The sequence below is a fragment of the Aythya fuligula genome, chromosome 26, assembly GCF_009819795.1.
Source record: "Aythya fuligula isolate bAytFul2 chromosome 26, bAytFul2.pri, whole genome shotgun sequence".
NCBI classification, from domain to species: Eukaryota; Metazoa; Chordata; class Aves; order Anseriformes; family Anatidae; genus Aythya; species Aythya fuligula.
In genome coordinates, this window is record NC_045584.1 from 2,108,668 (window position 1) to 2,125,865 (window position 17,198).

General features: G+C 37.9%; 1 protein-coding gene across 6 annotated transcripts in view; it reads right to left on the reverse strand.

Moving 5' to 3' along the window:
• Positions 1 to 17,198, reverse strand: part of MYO9B (myosin IXB) — a 45,455-nt gene that overhangs the window by 14,221 nt on the left and 14,036 nt on the right. For 3 of the 6 annotated variants that reach the window (XM_032203529.1, XM_032203527.1, XM_032203531.1), the window contains exons 4-21: positions 12,181 to 12,275; positions 10,405 to 10,467; positions 10,174 to 10,273; positions 9,920 to 10,020; positions 9,562 to 9,691; positions 9,002 to 9,091; positions 8,635 to 8,751; positions 8,181 to 8,315; positions 6,150 to 6,271; positions 5,608 to 5,749; positions 5,127 to 5,322; positions 4,464 to 4,539; positions 3,498 to 3,500; positions 2,745 to 2,855; positions 1,535 to 1,574; positions 934 to 1,056; positions 390 to 470; positions 98 to 208 (exon numbers count right to left, since the gene is read on the reverse strand). In XM_032203529.1, coding sequence (XP_032059420.1) covers positions 98 to 208; positions 390 to 470; positions 934 to 1,056; positions 1,535 to 1,574; positions 2,745 to 2,855; positions 3,498 to 3,500; positions 4,464 to 4,539; positions 5,127 to 5,322; positions 5,608 to 5,749; positions 6,150 to 6,271; positions 8,181 to 8,315; positions 8,635 to 8,751; positions 9,002 to 9,091; positions 9,562 to 9,691; positions 9,920 to 10,020; positions 10,174 to 10,273; positions 10,405 to 10,467; positions 12,181 to 12,275 — 1,836 coding nt within the window. The remainder of the gene's footprint in view (positions 1 to 97; positions 209 to 389; positions 471 to 933; positions 1,057 to 1,534; positions 1,575 to 2,744; positions 2,856 to 3,497; positions 3,501 to 4,463; positions 4,540 to 5,126; positions 5,323 to 5,607; positions 5,750 to 6,149; positions 6,272 to 8,180; positions 8,316 to 8,634; positions 8,752 to 9,001; positions 9,092 to 9,561; positions 9,692 to 9,919; positions 10,021 to 10,173; positions 10,274 to 10,404; positions 10,468 to 12,180; positions 12,276 to 17,198) is intronic. The other 3 variants (XM_032203530.1, XM_032203528.1, XM_032203532.1) reach the window with 1 other exon arrangement.

Here is a 17,198-nt window from a genome sequence, read left to right on the forward strand (position 1 = left end):
TTCTCATGAACAGACACAAAAGACTGAGTCAATGCATGTTTTTCCAACAGCAGCCAATATTTCTGAAAGCACAATCCACTTCCAGTTCCTCACATACCTGGAACGTATACTTGGCACTGTAGCCAGATCTTCTGATTCGCACGGTTTCAAGCATGCCAGTGTACCTTAACTGTTGAAGCACCAAGCTTTCATCAAAAAGCATCTCTTTCTGAAAAAGAACATAAGTCAACAGCTAAAAAAATGCCTACTTCTGTTCAGTAGAAACAGTAAACAATGGTTACCTTTCACCTTTACACAAAGTAACAGTGAACAAGTCAGAAGAGATATACAGGGTTAGAAGACCTGGGTGCACAGCACTTACATCAGCTCAATTCTTAGGGCAGTCTTACCTTCTCAGCATTGGAGCGGATACAACGGATGAAGAACGGCTCAGCCTTCCCCAGTGTCTCCAGTAATTTATTAAGTGAAGTCTGAAATGAAATATTCAAAAGTATTTTTCCTCTGTATGTCAGCATTTCAATTTACACTTGACAACGATACAGCTCCTTCCTCAGAAATAAGTTTTTTTCAGGTCCAATAGCTATACAAATCCTAATTCATCCAATATGGAAGTTCTTACATACTGCACAGGGGATTTGTGCACTTGTTTTTAACTTTCCCAGGATAATGAAAAGTGCATTAATGCCTATTCTGTTAAAGTAGCCTCATATGCAGATCTAGTGCTAATTGTACAAAGAACTAACACATTTCATAGCATAATGATAATCTTTAATTGCAGCCTAACTTTATTAAAATAACTAAGCCTATTTCAAACAAATCCTAAGAGTAAAAAACATTTTGGTTTTACAAGCAAGATCAGCCTAGATTGACAAGAAGGCCTGTTCTCATGAGGTCAGAGCGCACCTAGAGGTGTTTACCACCTCAGTCACCTACCTGGAACTGCGCGCTTATGCTAGGGGGTTTCTTCTTTTTGTGCAAGTGCAAGAGGGATTTTGTAGTTCGATCATGTAGAGTCATGCTTACTATGAGCTTCAGAGATTTGGAATCCAACAAGTTCTAGAAAAATAAATTCATAATCAACATAAAGTGTAAGTCTCTTAACTGAAGTGGAAATATTTCTGTCTGTATTAAAATAAGATAAAACCTACTGCTGAATGAAACTGCCTAGCTCCATGTTGTACATGTTACACTTCAAGACTGTTTCATCTTAAATTGCCCCAAGAGTATCCACTGAGCTACATAATTACTGTTTGTCTTCCATGACTTGATTAAAAATTGCTTTATGTATTTATGACATTCCTAGTCTAATGAAACAAATGACAATTCACATTTTTTTTCTGTTCAGATCTTCTTATAAAGGTGAACATTTACATAGCCTTCTGACTGCGAAAACTGAAGTCTTAAAGGATAAATAAGACTTCCCTACACCACAAAAGAGTATTTTCTGAAGTCTGTTCTGTCAATCAAAATGAATAGTCATAACATAAAAAAAAAAAAAAAACAAGTGAGAAATCAGTTTATGGAATAATCTTACCTTGGGAATGATCTGCTTTTGTTTGATACCTCTACTCTTCCTGTTAAAATATTAAAGATCATTATGAAAAAATACACATGATTTTGGTTATTCCAGCAAGCCATAAATTGGTGCAATTTATGAGGCAAGATGAAGGATAGAAGAAAATGGGCACAACATCAGGGCATGTTCATGCAGAGCCTCTTACATATGATCAATGCAAGAAATGCAAACTGCTTCGCAACAAGATTTTTTAATTTTTTTTTTTTTAATAAAGCTTTAGGTATTGTACTAGGTATTTTTAATAAAACTTCAGGCACTGTACTTTTGTGTAGCTCTTTGTTTCACACACATATATTTGTGCTTAGGATTGCCAGGACCATGCACTTAGCCTTGTTGAACCTCATGAGGTTCACTTGGACAATGAGCCATTGACTGCAATCTCTTTGAGTGAAACCATCCAGCCAATTCCTTGCCCACAGTGGTCCATCCATCAAATCCATGTCTTTCTAATTGAGAGACAAAGCTATCATAGGGGGCAGCGTCAAATACTTTGCACAAGTCTCAGTAGGTAATGCCAGTTGCTCTTCCCCTACCCATGAATGCTGTAACCCCATGGTAGAAGGCCACCAGATTTGTCTGGCACAAAATTTGCACTTAGCGAAGCCGTGTTGGCTGTCACCCATCACCTCCTTATTTCACAAGTGTCTTAAAACAGTTTTCAAGAGGATTTGCCCCATGATCTTGCCAGGCACAGAGGTGAGACTGACTGGCCTGTAGTTCCCTGGGTCTTCCTTTAAACCCTTTTTGAAGTAGAAAACTTGTTTACATTTACTTATTATACAAGAGACCACAGACTGATTTTCTTAGACATGCATAGCTGCACACAGGTAAAGAGTCTTAATTCAGGAACATGCATAGCACTGACAAATCTAATAATTTCCTGAAATTCAGGATATTATTAGATTTAGCTTGAGAGGTTTCATTGTCAGAAGTTTCACAGCAAACTTGCACTACCTAACTGTCAGCAGACTTAACTGTCAGCATATGCAAAGGCAGCAACAAAGCATACTCTGTAGTCTTTATATTTTTAGAAGAAATTATTTTGTTCTTAATTGTTGTTTGATTTTTGCAGAAGACAAGCTTGGGATGAGTATATATTTTATGGGCTGGAATAACTGCTTGGTTATGGTTGCACTTTCAAAGCAACACCTAGAGCACCAGAACTCACATGAAGTGGGAGCGGTGTTGAAGTCGATTGAGTGACCGAAGCAGCTTACAGGGATCATCTCCCTGCCATGGAAGTCCTTTTATACTTGCGATGATTTGTTCATGCATGTCTCTAAAACGATTCACAGCAAAAGAAAGATAGCAAACAAAGACATATGGCCATGAAGGAGAAAACAGGAGTTAAAAAACAAGAGATCCCATCACCAAGTGTGCTCCAAACAGCAGCAGGTCAATCCCAGACTACTTTTTCCTAAACATGAATGATTATGATGTCAAGTCAGCACTTTCTACTTTGTTAGTGCCCTAAAATTCAGTTACAAGGGTCACATACTAAGTTACTTTCTAATTCTACCTTTACATGTAAATTCTTAAGTCATCAATTCTGAATACACAGAGGAGAATCTAAGTAAATTTACTTATTGAGCAACGGACTTTTTTACTAAGCTAAGAAGCCTTTTCAGGTAGACAGATACAGGCTTCTCTACAAGCAAGCACTAAATATTTATGTACATATTTGACTACTAAAATGAGGCTGCATAAGCAGAGTGCCATGAGAAAAGCAAGTTAGAAACTAGCCACTATAGAATATTTGAAATTTAATTATATTGACTTTTTTCTTTAATATCCATTTCAAACTTATTTACACGTTTAGCTTTTCAAAGTAAGCCTGGGATGGTTCCTAATTTGTGGCTGATTCCATTATTTTAAGCATGCACCATGCTTGTGGAGTGTTGAGTCTTGGCAGAGAACTTACCTTCTTTACTCTCCAGAGAGGCACAAACCAAAAATAACAGAAGCATAAGAGTCACTTTTGACTGTTAGATGCTATCACCTTTCTGAGCTGCTCAAAGAGGCAGCAACAACAGTCTCAGAGACGGTTGCTTGTTTCCCCTGATATCTCTGAACATTTTTAGAATATCAAGATTTTGTTTTAAGATATCGCAAAGAAACAGATACGTTAAACTGTGACCAAGCCTGAATTGCATCTTTAGTTCTCGGCTGCCTCAAGTGACAGAGGCTGTGTAGGGCAAAGTAATTACAAAGCAGTATGAAGTCATTACTTGATGTGTATTATGCTCCATGTCTTCACTTTTACACAGAGCACGCTCAGAAGGTTACTCTGTCCAGGAATGTGCCTCCCTGGCCTTTAAGCCCAGGCCTATTTCTACTTACTTCTTGTTTTCATAAAAAGAAATGATGTCTTCAAAAGCATTTATATCGAAATCCTCAGAACAATCAAATGAGAAATCAAGCATTGAGCAGCTGCAAAAGGAACATGTATAAAACCTAAATATTCAACAGAAGGGCATATATGCCTATACAGAACAACGTGCGGAGCCCACTTCTGTAGGACTTGTCCTACCTCCTAATAAATTCTAAGCCTGCAAAAACCATGAGTGCTCCTATGAATTCTTCAGTGACAGAGTGGCTGCAGAGGAATGCACAACGCTAAAAGCAACGTACACAAAATACAGACAGAACTCAAAAAACCCGTGGTCAATGGGACTGAGGCTGCGCCACCAATGTTTGGTAGTACTGAGTCTCACAAAAAATAAGCCAGGGTATTGTTTTGATACTATTAGAAAGGTCACACAAAACAAGACAGAAGAAATAAGACCTGCTATCCTTGCAGACAGATCAAGTTGACATCTCACATACAAAAACATGACTCAGCAATTCAAGTCTTTTCCCTGATACAGGTTAAGTACGCGTTTCTCACCGGTAAACTTTTTCTACTGGTGTATTTGATCTCTGGAGTTCTCCAAGGGGAACACGGGGTCCTTGGCGCACCACTCCTGTTATGAAATAATCAGTAGATTGAACACTGACAGAGACAGAGGCATAATATACAAAAATAACCCACCAATTATAACAAGCTAAGTATCTATCCAACTGTCTGGACTTTTCCTCTATTACTTTAGCTACCAAGCTAGACAGACCACTTGGTTTCTCAAACTCCCTACCACTATCAAGTAAACCACAGCTGCTCAGAAAGGCTTTTCAGAGTTAATATTTCATCTTGAATACTCATTTGAAACTTTACGGAAGTCTGAGAAGATCAATGAAGATCAAAAATAGTGATAAGACCAACATGTACAGTAGAACCTGTAATATCTTCCCAAACTTTTACAAGTAGGACTACAAACTTGGCACCGCCTGTTGGCAATGGTGCACTAATTGGAGAGGAAGTCTGAATGATCTCAGATAAAAAGTGACAACCTCTTTGTTGTGTACAGGTTAAGTCATTTTCATGAACTAGTTTTGTCTCTAGTATCAAAAGAAGATTGCACCTGGAACATTTTGCAGTCAGCTAGTTCCGTCAACAAGCACAAATCAATTTGAAAGTATTTGAGAAGTATTTCCAGAATGATTCACATCATACCTGCAGTCTTCTGAGCTCTCTGGCGTCCAGCTTCTGCAAAGACAGCCATTGCTCGAATAGCTGCCCGCAGAACAGCCCAACGGAACACAGCTACAGGGTCCATTCCTATCAGCTCCCGAACATAAGCACTGTCACTGCTTCGTAGTAAAGCAACGATATCCGGTCTCATATAATCCATATTTTTCTCTCTGAAATCCTGCAGAACAGGAAGATTGAACCATAAGCTCTCAGGAAAGCAGTTACACAGACACCAGCCAGAACTGTGTTTTGACCTAATATTTATCATAATTCAGAGTAATTATTCTAAATATTTTTCACCATAGTGAGCATTATCCTCAAGTCTGAGCAGGGGAAAGTATCTAAAATATACCTGATCAAACATCTGATTCAGCCTACTCCCAACAAAATTTCTACGCCCTGACAAAACTGTCATAAAGGCAAGGAATATATTTTTTTTGTGGCCATCGGATCCATCACCTACTTTTATCTGGTATTTAACTTTCCCGGCAAAGTGTCGAATAATAAAAGCAGGTTCCATTACTGGGGTTCCAACAAAAAACTTGTTGTCCTCATGCTGCTGTTTGAATTTTGCAAGTAGAGTTTGGTTGGTGGCATGTGGAAAACTAGGAAAACAAAACAGAAAGTCAGCTATTTTTCTCCAAATACTGTTACATTTACTGATGTGCAAGATGACAAACTAAAGAACACCTATTGATCCATGCAGAAAGCATTTATATCAAGATTTTAAAATTTCAGTTGCTACTTACACATCTGGATTGAATCTTACATTTCCAAATCTTCCTAAGCCAAGGTTCAATTTTAGCATCAATTTGTATCACTACCATATTGGAATTCTTAGAAACAACTGGGTGTAGATCCCAGCCATAAGATGACCCTTTGCTTCCCCCAAAATTCCTTTCTTTATAACAAAAAATTGCTGTGTTTCTGTTCCCTTCCACAGTTCTTCCTTCTTCCCTTCCACATACATATTTTATTTTAACCCAGAAGATGTTTGTGGCTTACTTGCTTTCTTCATCCAGAAGATAGAAGAGACCAGTGGGCTTCTTGCTGATTAAGTGAATGCAGGCCACATTATCAGTATAGTCAATATTGTGCCAAGTGATCCCTTCACTCTTATATTCCTCCTGTGTAGCTCAAGAAAATTCCCTCATCAGTACAGCGCCCCGACCTTTAACATACCATGGTCTAAGTGCTTAAAAGACATCCTTAAACAGCTATGGCAAGTTGATTTTGTTAGCTCAAACAGCAAAAACAAAAATTAGGAAAATTTATAAACAAGCCCAGAACACCAGGCATACTGGGTCAGATCGAAGATCTACCTAAGCAAATCACTCAACAGCGGATGTTTAGGGTAGAACTATTTAAAAATCCAAACAGTGAAAGAATGTTCCCTCCCCTATTACGTCTTTCCAGCAATCAGTAATCTACAAACTTGGAGTCAAAAAAGAAATCTACGCCATTACATTTAAAATCCTAGATAGACAGACTTGCATTCTTCCAGTGTGTCTCTTTCATAGCTCTTCTTTTATAGGAAATTACATTTAATATGAATTTCCAGCACTTCCAAATTGCACTGTCAGATGAAGTTTCAAGACAGGCTGTTAAGCCCTATACAATATCAACACCAGAACTTTGCTAAGGAAGCAATCAATGTACATTGGTCAGGTTCAGAGAATTTGGAGCTCTCTTTGACAAGAAAATATGAAGCTCTTCTGCAGAAATGATAATGCATCAAATGCTTGACAGAACAAGCTTCTCATCAAAATATGGAACCAAAATATCACTTTTCTTACTGTTGTAAATGACTACCAAAAGGAGTTAAAGATAGGCTAATAATGTTAAAAAACTCAGAAAATAAAGTGAAATAATTTTTACGTTTAACAAAAGACAAAGACCTCTCTCACTGTTCTATGACGATAATAGAATTTTTTAAGTAGGTAAAATTAAATCTAATAACAGACAGCTCAGTGTGCATGCCACATTGCAGAACTGAAATACCACTCTCCACAAACAATAAAGCCTTTCTTTAAAAGATATAGAGACCCCTCTACCCACCCCCTTCCCAAGGGCTCTCATGCTGCAAGAGATACAGGAAATGGGTCATTCAAGGATTAAGCTCATTTGGAGAAATGGCATTAGAAAAAAGAAAACAATGTTAGCTATTTACTCTAGTTAGCCTGGATAGCCACTTCTGTCATAAGTTACAAAACAGAGACCTCAATACTATGTTTACGTATGAAGTTTGTATGCTTGGCAATTTCCTTCCCTTTAAAACGCTTGTTTAAAGTTATCTACATATTGTTGAAAAATACCACATATTACAGAATGACTTCATTCTTTCAGCAGAGCAACCAGAGAATAATGTTTTGGCACAACCCAGTAAAAAGTCCAAGTCTAGAGAAGAAAGCCGCCAAACCTCAATCTAGAAATGCAATCTTAGCTCTTGCAGCACTCTGAGCACTCTGTAAGAAGACAATACCTTCTGCAAACAAGTATATCAACATATGCCAGTAGCATCAGGATTGCAGAACTATTGCCAATATCAACGTACACTTGTATCCCTGATATGCAGTTAGGTGGAAGTAGCAGCAAAGACTAGTTATTAAATATTTACCAATTGACAAAAATAAGAGAAACTGTACCAAAACATTTTTTTTAATCAAAAACAAGCAACCAACCAAAAAACTGAACCATACACCACACCTACTGACTTTCAAAGTTTACAGTTTATCTGATTAATGTCTGGGGTTGCCTGTTGTTTTTTTGTTGTTGTTTCCTGCAGTCAAAAACTCACTGCTAGTTCTCTTAAGAAAAAGCCAGCTATCAATAGCTAATGCAGAGCACTAAATGCAGCAGAGCTGCAACATATAAATCATATCATAATATGCAATATTAAAACAAGAAATAAAAAGATAACACTTCTGGAAATATATTCAACCAATTATAAAATTATGCCATGAGGTTTTGCAGAACAGTTTGCATAACAGATGAGCCCTCACACTAACGTTTTTGATTCAGTATCTACTTTCTTACCTGTTCCAATTTGAAAATATGCTGATTGAAATAATACTGAAGCTGCTCGTTTGCATAATTTATGCAGAACTGCTCAAAACTGTTGGTTTCAAAGTCTTCAAACCCAAAAATATCCAGTACACCAATGGACAAACACTATGAAGAAGAGGAGAAAATCTATTTAAGTAATCTGTCATACAGCGAGTGACTTAACTCACAACAGCTAACAATCACAAAACCTGTTATATCATACATTGATTCATTTTAAATAACTGGAGTGTACATCAACAGATGTTGAATATTTAACAGTTGTCTGTTGTGGAAACAAAAATAATCAAATATTATGAAGAAATTTACTAGGAACTTGAGAAGAACATAGGTTTATCCCAGATATCTGAACATGTCATCTACAACATTCTCTGATAGCTCTAAATATGGAATTGTACAAAAAGACTTGCTTTTGTGCAAAACTTACTGTAACAGATTCCTCCATGTCCTTTTTATTAAGGAGTGCATGATTAATTCGCAGAACAATCCAATCAAACAGAGCACTGTACAAAGATTTTGCCATTGAATCACGAGCTGTTATTGCCTGTAGATGAAACAAAGTTCATAATTTCTTTAAAAAAAAAAAAAAAAAAAAAAAAAACATTTCTATTTCAGACCAGTGTCACTCAGAGGTTACGATCCTACCAGAAACAAAAACAGAATCTTCCTTTAATTTCTAACATTCCAAACATTCCTCACCAAACATGAAAGCATACCACATTAGCTTTTTCATAGCCAAAAAAAGAACTAGGTTTCAATGATTTAAAATAATTCTATTAGTGTTTTTTACTCACCTCATTGAGACTATATGGCAAAATAAGTTTATCATTAGCGGTCACAGTTTTTCTTTTTGTTAGGACTTCCACTAAAATCTCGCGTTTGACCTTCAAAACAAGCAAAACCAAGAGTCATTGTCACCCTAAAATTCCCAGAACTCAGTACAATGAGTACTCTGATGACAACAGTGAAGTCCAAGCACTTTGAAAACTGCTACATTTATCATTCATCAGGAGCTTTACAATTTTCTGAATTCCCTTAGATTATTCTCAGCTCAGATTCATACAGATCATTCCCTATGATGGCAGAGCACAGATCTCTAGTACAGTTATTCCCGCTCAGTTCGTATTAGCAAGTAAACAAATTCTACTTCCATGCTATGGGCTAGATTCCATCCCTAACCTCAATAACTTCACCACATTCATCCATTTTCCATACCATAAGATGAATGTTGTTGAGGTACCATAAACCAGATATAAACATAACATACTGGGCTGCCACATAGTCAAGAAAAATGCTGAAGCTGAGCATGACAAAAAGGTATGTCAAACATTAGAGCTAAAAAGAAATACTCTACTTTCAAAAGCTGAGAAAGAATGTCCAGCACTTCAGGAGGTCCCACTTCCAATCCTTCCTCACGACCTGTAGCTTTCTTCTTGTAGGTAACGTTGCCCAAATAAAGAATAGCTGAAAGCACTGAAAAAATCCTAAGGAAGAAAAATTAATTTTATAAGAATTTTTCATATGACTAGAAGTTCATTTTAACAGGCTAATAGACCCAATTCTGTTTCAAGAATTTGTCCATAAGCATTCACAAATACTCAGCTCTCCTTGATTCCTACTGGAATAAACGTGATCCCAATGTTTATACAATTTATTGCAATTCATGAAGATTAACTAGCTGTCAGTAACAAAGGCTGAAAAGTTCCACTTACTGTTTTTTTGTTGATGAAAGAAAGCCAACCATCTCCATCGCTTGTTTTAATCTTTCGAAGTCATGCCGTAGATCTTCCCCATCTTCAATTTTCAAGTTATGCTGTGAAGAAAGCCCATTACTTAAACGCAAAGAAAGCAGCCCAAACATTACAAGAAAATATGTATAATCTGTTCTGTTTTTTTTTCATCTATAGCACAACATCAGAGAGACAACAATTATCAATGTAATCTGTAAATCCCTGTCACAGATTACCTGGTTGAGGTAGAAATAATCTTCGGGTTGCTTGAGGTGAAATTCTTTACGCTCTTCCTCATTGACTCCAAGTAGCAAATAATAAAAGACATGATAATTCCTACAAATACAAAAGGTCACATACATTTCTCTTTCATGAAAATACGCTGATTATTCTTTTATTCTGTATACTTCAAATGATATTAAACTCTCATAACAATTATCGTCATACTGACTGTATGAATCTCTTACCTTTCACCTTTTTCATGAGAAACCAGACGAGATTTTTCAAGCAGGTATTTTTCAACAACAGCCCTAAAGAGACCCCCCCAAAAAAAGGAAAACAGCATGAGGCCACACATACACACAAAAATCTTCACAAAACAGACAGCATCTTCCAAGAGAGTTCAAATAATGAAATCTACATTAGCATACATAAGAAAATAGCTTAGCCATGGGCACGACACCTCCCACCAGACCAGGTCACCTAAAGCCCCATCCAGCCCAACCTTGGGGGCTGCCAGAGTGGGGGCATCCATCACTTCTCTGGGCAGCCTGTTCCAGTGCCTCATCACCCTCAGAGTATAATAATTTCTTCCTTATATCTAAATCTCCCCTCTTTGTAAAACTGTTACCCCCTGTCCTATCACTACGCTCCCAGGCAAAAAGTCCCAAGAAATATCCAAGAAGTGCTTAACTTTAGTGTTCAGTTCTAGAAGACAACTGGAGAAAGGCAGTGGGAGCTGAGAAAAAGTGCTGATGAAAAGTTATCAGAAGAAACAAGATGCAGAATGCTAAGAATGTTACCCACTCCAACTATTAGCTGACAAAGAATGCAAAGACTACAAGACCCCAAAAATATACTGAATAGTTGTTTCTCAAGATAGCAAATTTGATGTTATATACGTCAGCCTAAAGCAGAGGCAAGGAAGACAGAAGACTTACTAGCTTCACATAGTAAGCTCCTAAATAATAACCTGAACTCCGTGACATGGGCTACAAAGATAACAAGGCCAAAGTTTGAGCAGCTTTTTCTCACGCTGAAGACAAAACAAATGTACCCAAATTGTACCAATCTCCTGAGCTAGCGTGACTTATCTGCAAAGAAGCCAACTTTGTTCAGAACAATACTCCAAGCAAACGTGGTACAGAGTTTCCAGTCATTTCTGTTGCCGTTTTGTAAACTGCAAACATGAAGATGACCCAAAGGGAAGCTATGCTGCTGCACAAAAGGCAGTAACAGCTAGTGGTGCTCCACAGAGCAGCAGGCTGCAGGGCAGGTTTGGTGCAGGGAAGAAATGATTTTATGGTGGGATGTTAGACAAGGAACTACATGAGTATTTGCACACAAGTTTCTAATATCACAGAAAAAAATGGACAAAATTATTCACTTGAAGTGTCTACTAATAAGGAAAAGCAAAAAATAATCTTCAATTACTAATACTGAGGCACTACAATAATATGACATTATCGCCTCTACTACAAGGTGAAAAATGCAAATAAAACTCTAGGAGTTAGCTGTGACTACCATATGTTAAAAAACATAAAATTAGATGTAGAATATTTCGAGCTTGTCCTTCAGACCTAAGCACACAATTTCAAGTAAGCCACGTAAAAACATGTATTTTTAAATTTTCTTTGTAACTGGTGTCTGTTTCTTTAAAATGGCTTCCTCAAATCTATTTCACTTCTCCCTTAGTCCTCTCAAGAAAAATTCAGATCTTCTGGTTTTAATTACAAAATGGTAAGGAAAATGGGTGTTATGGAGAACGCCTTTTTTAGTATGAAGGTGAAGAGGCATTAACGGTCAAATTCTGAATGTGATATGGTTGTACAGCAAGGTAAGAACATTATCTATCATCTGATTATTCCACAAAGTTTGGTCATAGAGTCTTGAAAACATTCTACAGTGGCAAGCCATTCTCACATGAGAAGAGCCTCGATAAGGCAGGATTTTGTACACACCAGTCTTCACAGATTCCTAAAAGCACACAGAGCAACTCCATCAGAACCTCAGACCGTACTTACCCTCGGACAATACCGTTCTCTAAATAGTTGACTTGAATGAACTTTCCAAAACGACTGGAGTTATTGTTATGTGCTGTTTTTGCATTTCCAAATGCCTGTAATAAAGCAAAATGAGGTAGTTTTCAATTAAACTAAATGACATGGCATTACTAACTCATGTTCATTGTTCAGCCTCCCATTAGCTGGCAATATACACAAAATTTTATAGAACTGGCAGCACATAGACACCAAACAGTGAGCTTACAAAGCCTCTGTTGTTCCTCACAGGTGTGTACTCATTTATTATTTGCCATATGCAATAACGTTTGGGAATATGAGGAAGGCAAATAATAAACTTAAATACTTTTACAAGGATCTAAGGTAATTACAGGAAGGGTAATCACAGCAAGAGAGCTCAAATCAACCTCAATCATTAACAATTATGTACTTGGAGAGGATATTTGGGAGGAGGAAGGCAACAAAATTACCATGATATTGGCTCCTGGATAGAAAAGCCACAAACCATGTCTTATTCCTTCATGTACTGCTCCCTTGTAAAATTTGCACAATGAAAATAATTGTCCTTTAAGTGAGACCGGAACATACGATCCCACTGACAAAGCCAGCCCGTGCATTTCCAGAGTTGTGTATTCAGAAAAGAGAGAGACAAACAGAAAAACTTTGGCTTACAGAAGCACATCCTATTCACTGGCCTCTGCAACGCTGAAGAGCAGTTTCCTTAGGAGGTGTTAGGGAAGGGCGGGGGGGGGGAAGGTCTGGCACAAATTCTAATTATTTGTGCCTATGCATCTTTAATACTTTAGCCCCTCAGATACTTGTTTGCACTTACAACACGTCTTCTGCATGAGCCTTTCCTAGAAACTCTAAGTACAACCTATTACATCTAAATGTCCAGTAGGATTTGTTACTGAGAATATCCTTAATGTTATCAACACTTAATTGCATTATTAACACTTAACTGCGTGTCCTTAGGTTAATAAAAACTTGTCATCCTCTTAATATGACAAGTACAGCCCAGTAGCTGGAGAAGTCAATGTAAATTCAATGCAAAATGCTATTGCTTAGAAAAATACACCACCCAGCGCGGAGTATCTCCAGCAGTCCTGCCACAGATATTTCCTCTTCAGGCTCCAAGTAATTAAGGCCTCCATTAGGAAATCCGTCTCTCCTAATATAGAACATTTGTGGAATGATTTCACAAAAATGCCGCTCTTCCTCTGCGCACACACATCCGGAGAATGACGGACATGTGAGCACTGCACACAACTGAGAACTGAGCTGCTGACATAGAAAACTACCCAGTTACGGCGTATAGCCAAGGGGAGTACAGTTTACACGAGGTTATATTGTTTGTGTATTCAAACTCTTCCCTCCTTTTATATATTTTTTTGAAGTCTTAAGAGGCTGCAGCTTTATTGCAGTATGACGCTTCCAAAATAGGTCCCCAAAGATCTCTTCCAAGCAGATTTCTACTGCCAGTTGCATGATGTTCAGAGGCTACCAGAACCATGCAAAAATAAAACACTTCTTATAGCTGGGAGAATTAACCACGATTCTTCAGACAAACAGCACTCTCCATCTAAAGGAATAAGCTTCAGGAGCTCTTCCTGGGCAGGGTGAAAACAGACCCTGATGTAACTTAGGAAAGTCGGTGGGTTTCTCAAGAGAGGATTTGTGCCCAGCAGTGCTGATGGAGGCAGAGGTCAGCCTGGTCTCTAGAGACCCTGCTACCCGTGCTGCGCTGCAAACAGCATCCCCACTCAGATCTGTCAAAGGCAGCATTGAGCAGTGTTTTTGTACCTACCATCCAACAACTGATTTGCATACTTCTTTCTGTTTCTTTTCCAGAGCCCACGTTGCATAAGCAGCATGTGAATGTACTTCTAAAATCCCAGCCAACTCTCATAGTTAATGAACAATATCAAACCAAATGTGGCAGGCCAGCAACATAAGCACAGCAAATTCTCAGCTCTGTAAGTCCTCTCCCACTGACGCTGGCTCAGCAAAGATCATCATCCAGCTTCTCTTTTATTGTATTATAAAAAAAAATAAATCTCATGCAGTAAAGCTTTGCCAAGCTGCAGAGTAGTGGACTTGCAAATTCCTCCTGTAAGAACTTCTTTTCAAGAAGTTTTCTAACTCAAGCCCCCAGTTAACCATCAGTTTCCTAGAGATATTACAGAAACCAACACACAGAACAGTGACAATTGGCAAGTTATTTTTTTTATAATCCATATTTTGGCGTTATAGCGTTAAGAAATCCCATAACCCTGGCTTCCTGAACAACTTTTCTTAGTGATTACTCATGTAAGCAATGAATACAGTTTACAACTAATGGCTCTCATGATCTCATGTGTCTGGTATTTAGTCAAAGCATACAGCAAATTCTTAACAGCTGATCTAATATTATCAGTTTTTAGAAAAGTTTTCAAGTACTGAATGGTTTTCTCATAAAAGACTTTAACATCCCCAATTTTCTAAAGAACATTCCAAGTCACTTAACATTTTGGGTGGAAGGTTGCTTTTTCCTTTTTTCCGTAACATTTAACTCTAGACCTAAACTCCCATCGCTGCTACCATATTCTTCCATATACTTTGAGTTAGCTACAGAAGAATCAACATTACTGCCTAAAATCAGAAAATTGCAAAAACAATAAATATTTCAGTATTTAGTAGTTCAATATCTTTAACTGAACATAGCTTTATCCTAGAGAAAGCAGATTACAGATAAGATTTAAGCTCCTGTACTACCTAGCGACCGCTCTGTAGAGAAAGCATCTTTCCTGGATAATTCTAGCCAGGTGCTCTATACAGAGCTTAAATTCAACTGAAATATCTCCCTGGGTTGCCTTCAAAGAAAGCCACCTACGTCTTTACAAAATAAGTTCTGAAGATGTGAAAGGACAAGATAGATTTTCAGCTAAAGAGAAGTGATCATTTGTATAACCAAAGCTATTTACTGTTTTCCCTGGTGAATCCGTGAGGAGACAGATAAAAATGAAAAACTAAAAGTGAACCACTCCAAAGCAAAATACTAGCTACAGAAAATGAGGGTGAGTTGAAAATAGCAGACCAAGGCCAGCAGGAATCAGAACTGGGATGGGCTATTCTGGGACTCAGGAAGTCATCCAACCCATCCCTTTACCTTGAAACGCGAGAGGCGAGAACTGGAGGCTGCTGGTGAAAAAACTGCCACTGTTGTTGCAGGAGTTAAGGACATTCAGAAAAAAAAAAAAAAAAAAAAAAAAAAAAAAAAAAAAAAAAAGCCAAGTTCTCATTTGCTGTAAGAGGAAACCCCCAAACGACATCCATGATCCACCTCAGGAACAGAACTAGAAACCTGATTTAATTCCTTTATAAGAATTGCCACAATCTGAAAAAGCTATCAGAGTTTCTATGTAAACCACTCAAGTCCGGGGCAGAACCACCACTGTCTGAAGGCACCTAATGACGCTGAAGAATCAAATTGCACGCCCTGGAAAGGGAAACGACTACTTCAGAGTCGAACTCACTTTTGCAATGATCTTCACAAAAACGCTGCAAAATATCCATTCCCCAAGGTGGAAGTTGCAGCATTCATGGTAGTTTTGCAACTCTCTGTGCTGGATGAACTCCTGGGGAAGGAGTTCCTTATTATTAGGAACAATCCTAATAATAAGACTGCATAAAGGACAAGGTGATTTTTCCCAAGAGACACGTGCAGCAGGGAAAAGTACATAACAGCACATTTCTCCAAAAAGGAAAAAAAAAAAAAGGCTAGCAAGAAGGAAGTTCCATTCCTTCTCTGATTATGATTCTTAAAACAAACAGATGCAGATAATAGCCTCAAAACAACCACTTTAGCCTAAATAGAACTGGCTACGCCCACTAAATATACATGCAGACTTTTATGGAGAATGCAAACGCAAACCAGAGTTGAGGCAGCACTAAGCTTAAGCCCGTCCCATACAGAGCCACATGTGCAATGGGACTGTGATAAAGCAAGCAGAGCTGAGAGCAAATTGCTTTATTCTGTTCTCCAAAGAATGGAGAAACATAAAAGTTCGCTTTCTACAGGGAAATTTAGGCTTTTAAGTATAGTGGCTGAGTTCTCGACAACCTCCACCCCGCCCCCCACTAATCATGCTGTCAATTAGTTAACTCATATTTAAAACTGCACTCTTGACATAGTCACTTAATGAATACTTGCTCTTGGACTTTCCATTTTATTTAGGTCTTAATTCTTTTTGTGAACGGGTCAGTGCAATTAAGAAATCTTTAAGGACACCAAATCCAAAGGGAAGTAAATGCTTTTCAAAATAATACACTGAAGTTCGGACAACGACAGTGTTTCCATCTATCCACCTCTTCTCACCTTCTATTTCAGAGGGAAACAAAAGTCTCAGTGCACTAAGAAAATAACTTTGAAATAAACCCAAGATACTGAAGGTTACAATTTGACAACACACAGCCAGCCAAGTGCTTTGCTGCCAAAAGAGGAAACTCTGGCTCTCTTATTACGTCCCTTGCCACATGCTCTCATCCCCTTGCTTAATTTTCTGCCATTTTACTCATTTAATTGCCCTGAAGAATCCGTTAAGTGCCAGACCCAGTGCAAACGAAGCACTGAGAAAGGGAAAGAGGACTTCCCACCATTCACCAGCAGCTCACATCTGTCAGGTCACTGTCCTCACACTGTACCTCACTTGCACAGTGAGGAGCTAAGTTGGATTTTTAGTTGAGTTATCCAAAAAAAAAGAAAAAAAGCTTTTTGTGTGCGTGTTTTGTATTTGTACAAGCTGGATGGTCAGATACAGCTATCAGGCCAATGAAATCTTACCTTACATTTTAATAAAATTTATCAATATGTTTATAAAAGCTTGTACTTATTTCAGAGATGTACAGTTAACATAAAAAGTTCAGTCTCAGACTGTGCATTTTGTATCAAATGGTTTATGACATTTTTCCCCAGTGAAAGAAAAATACAAATTACAAATTTCTTGGAAACTTTATAGCTGTGCATGGAAAGGTTTAACTGT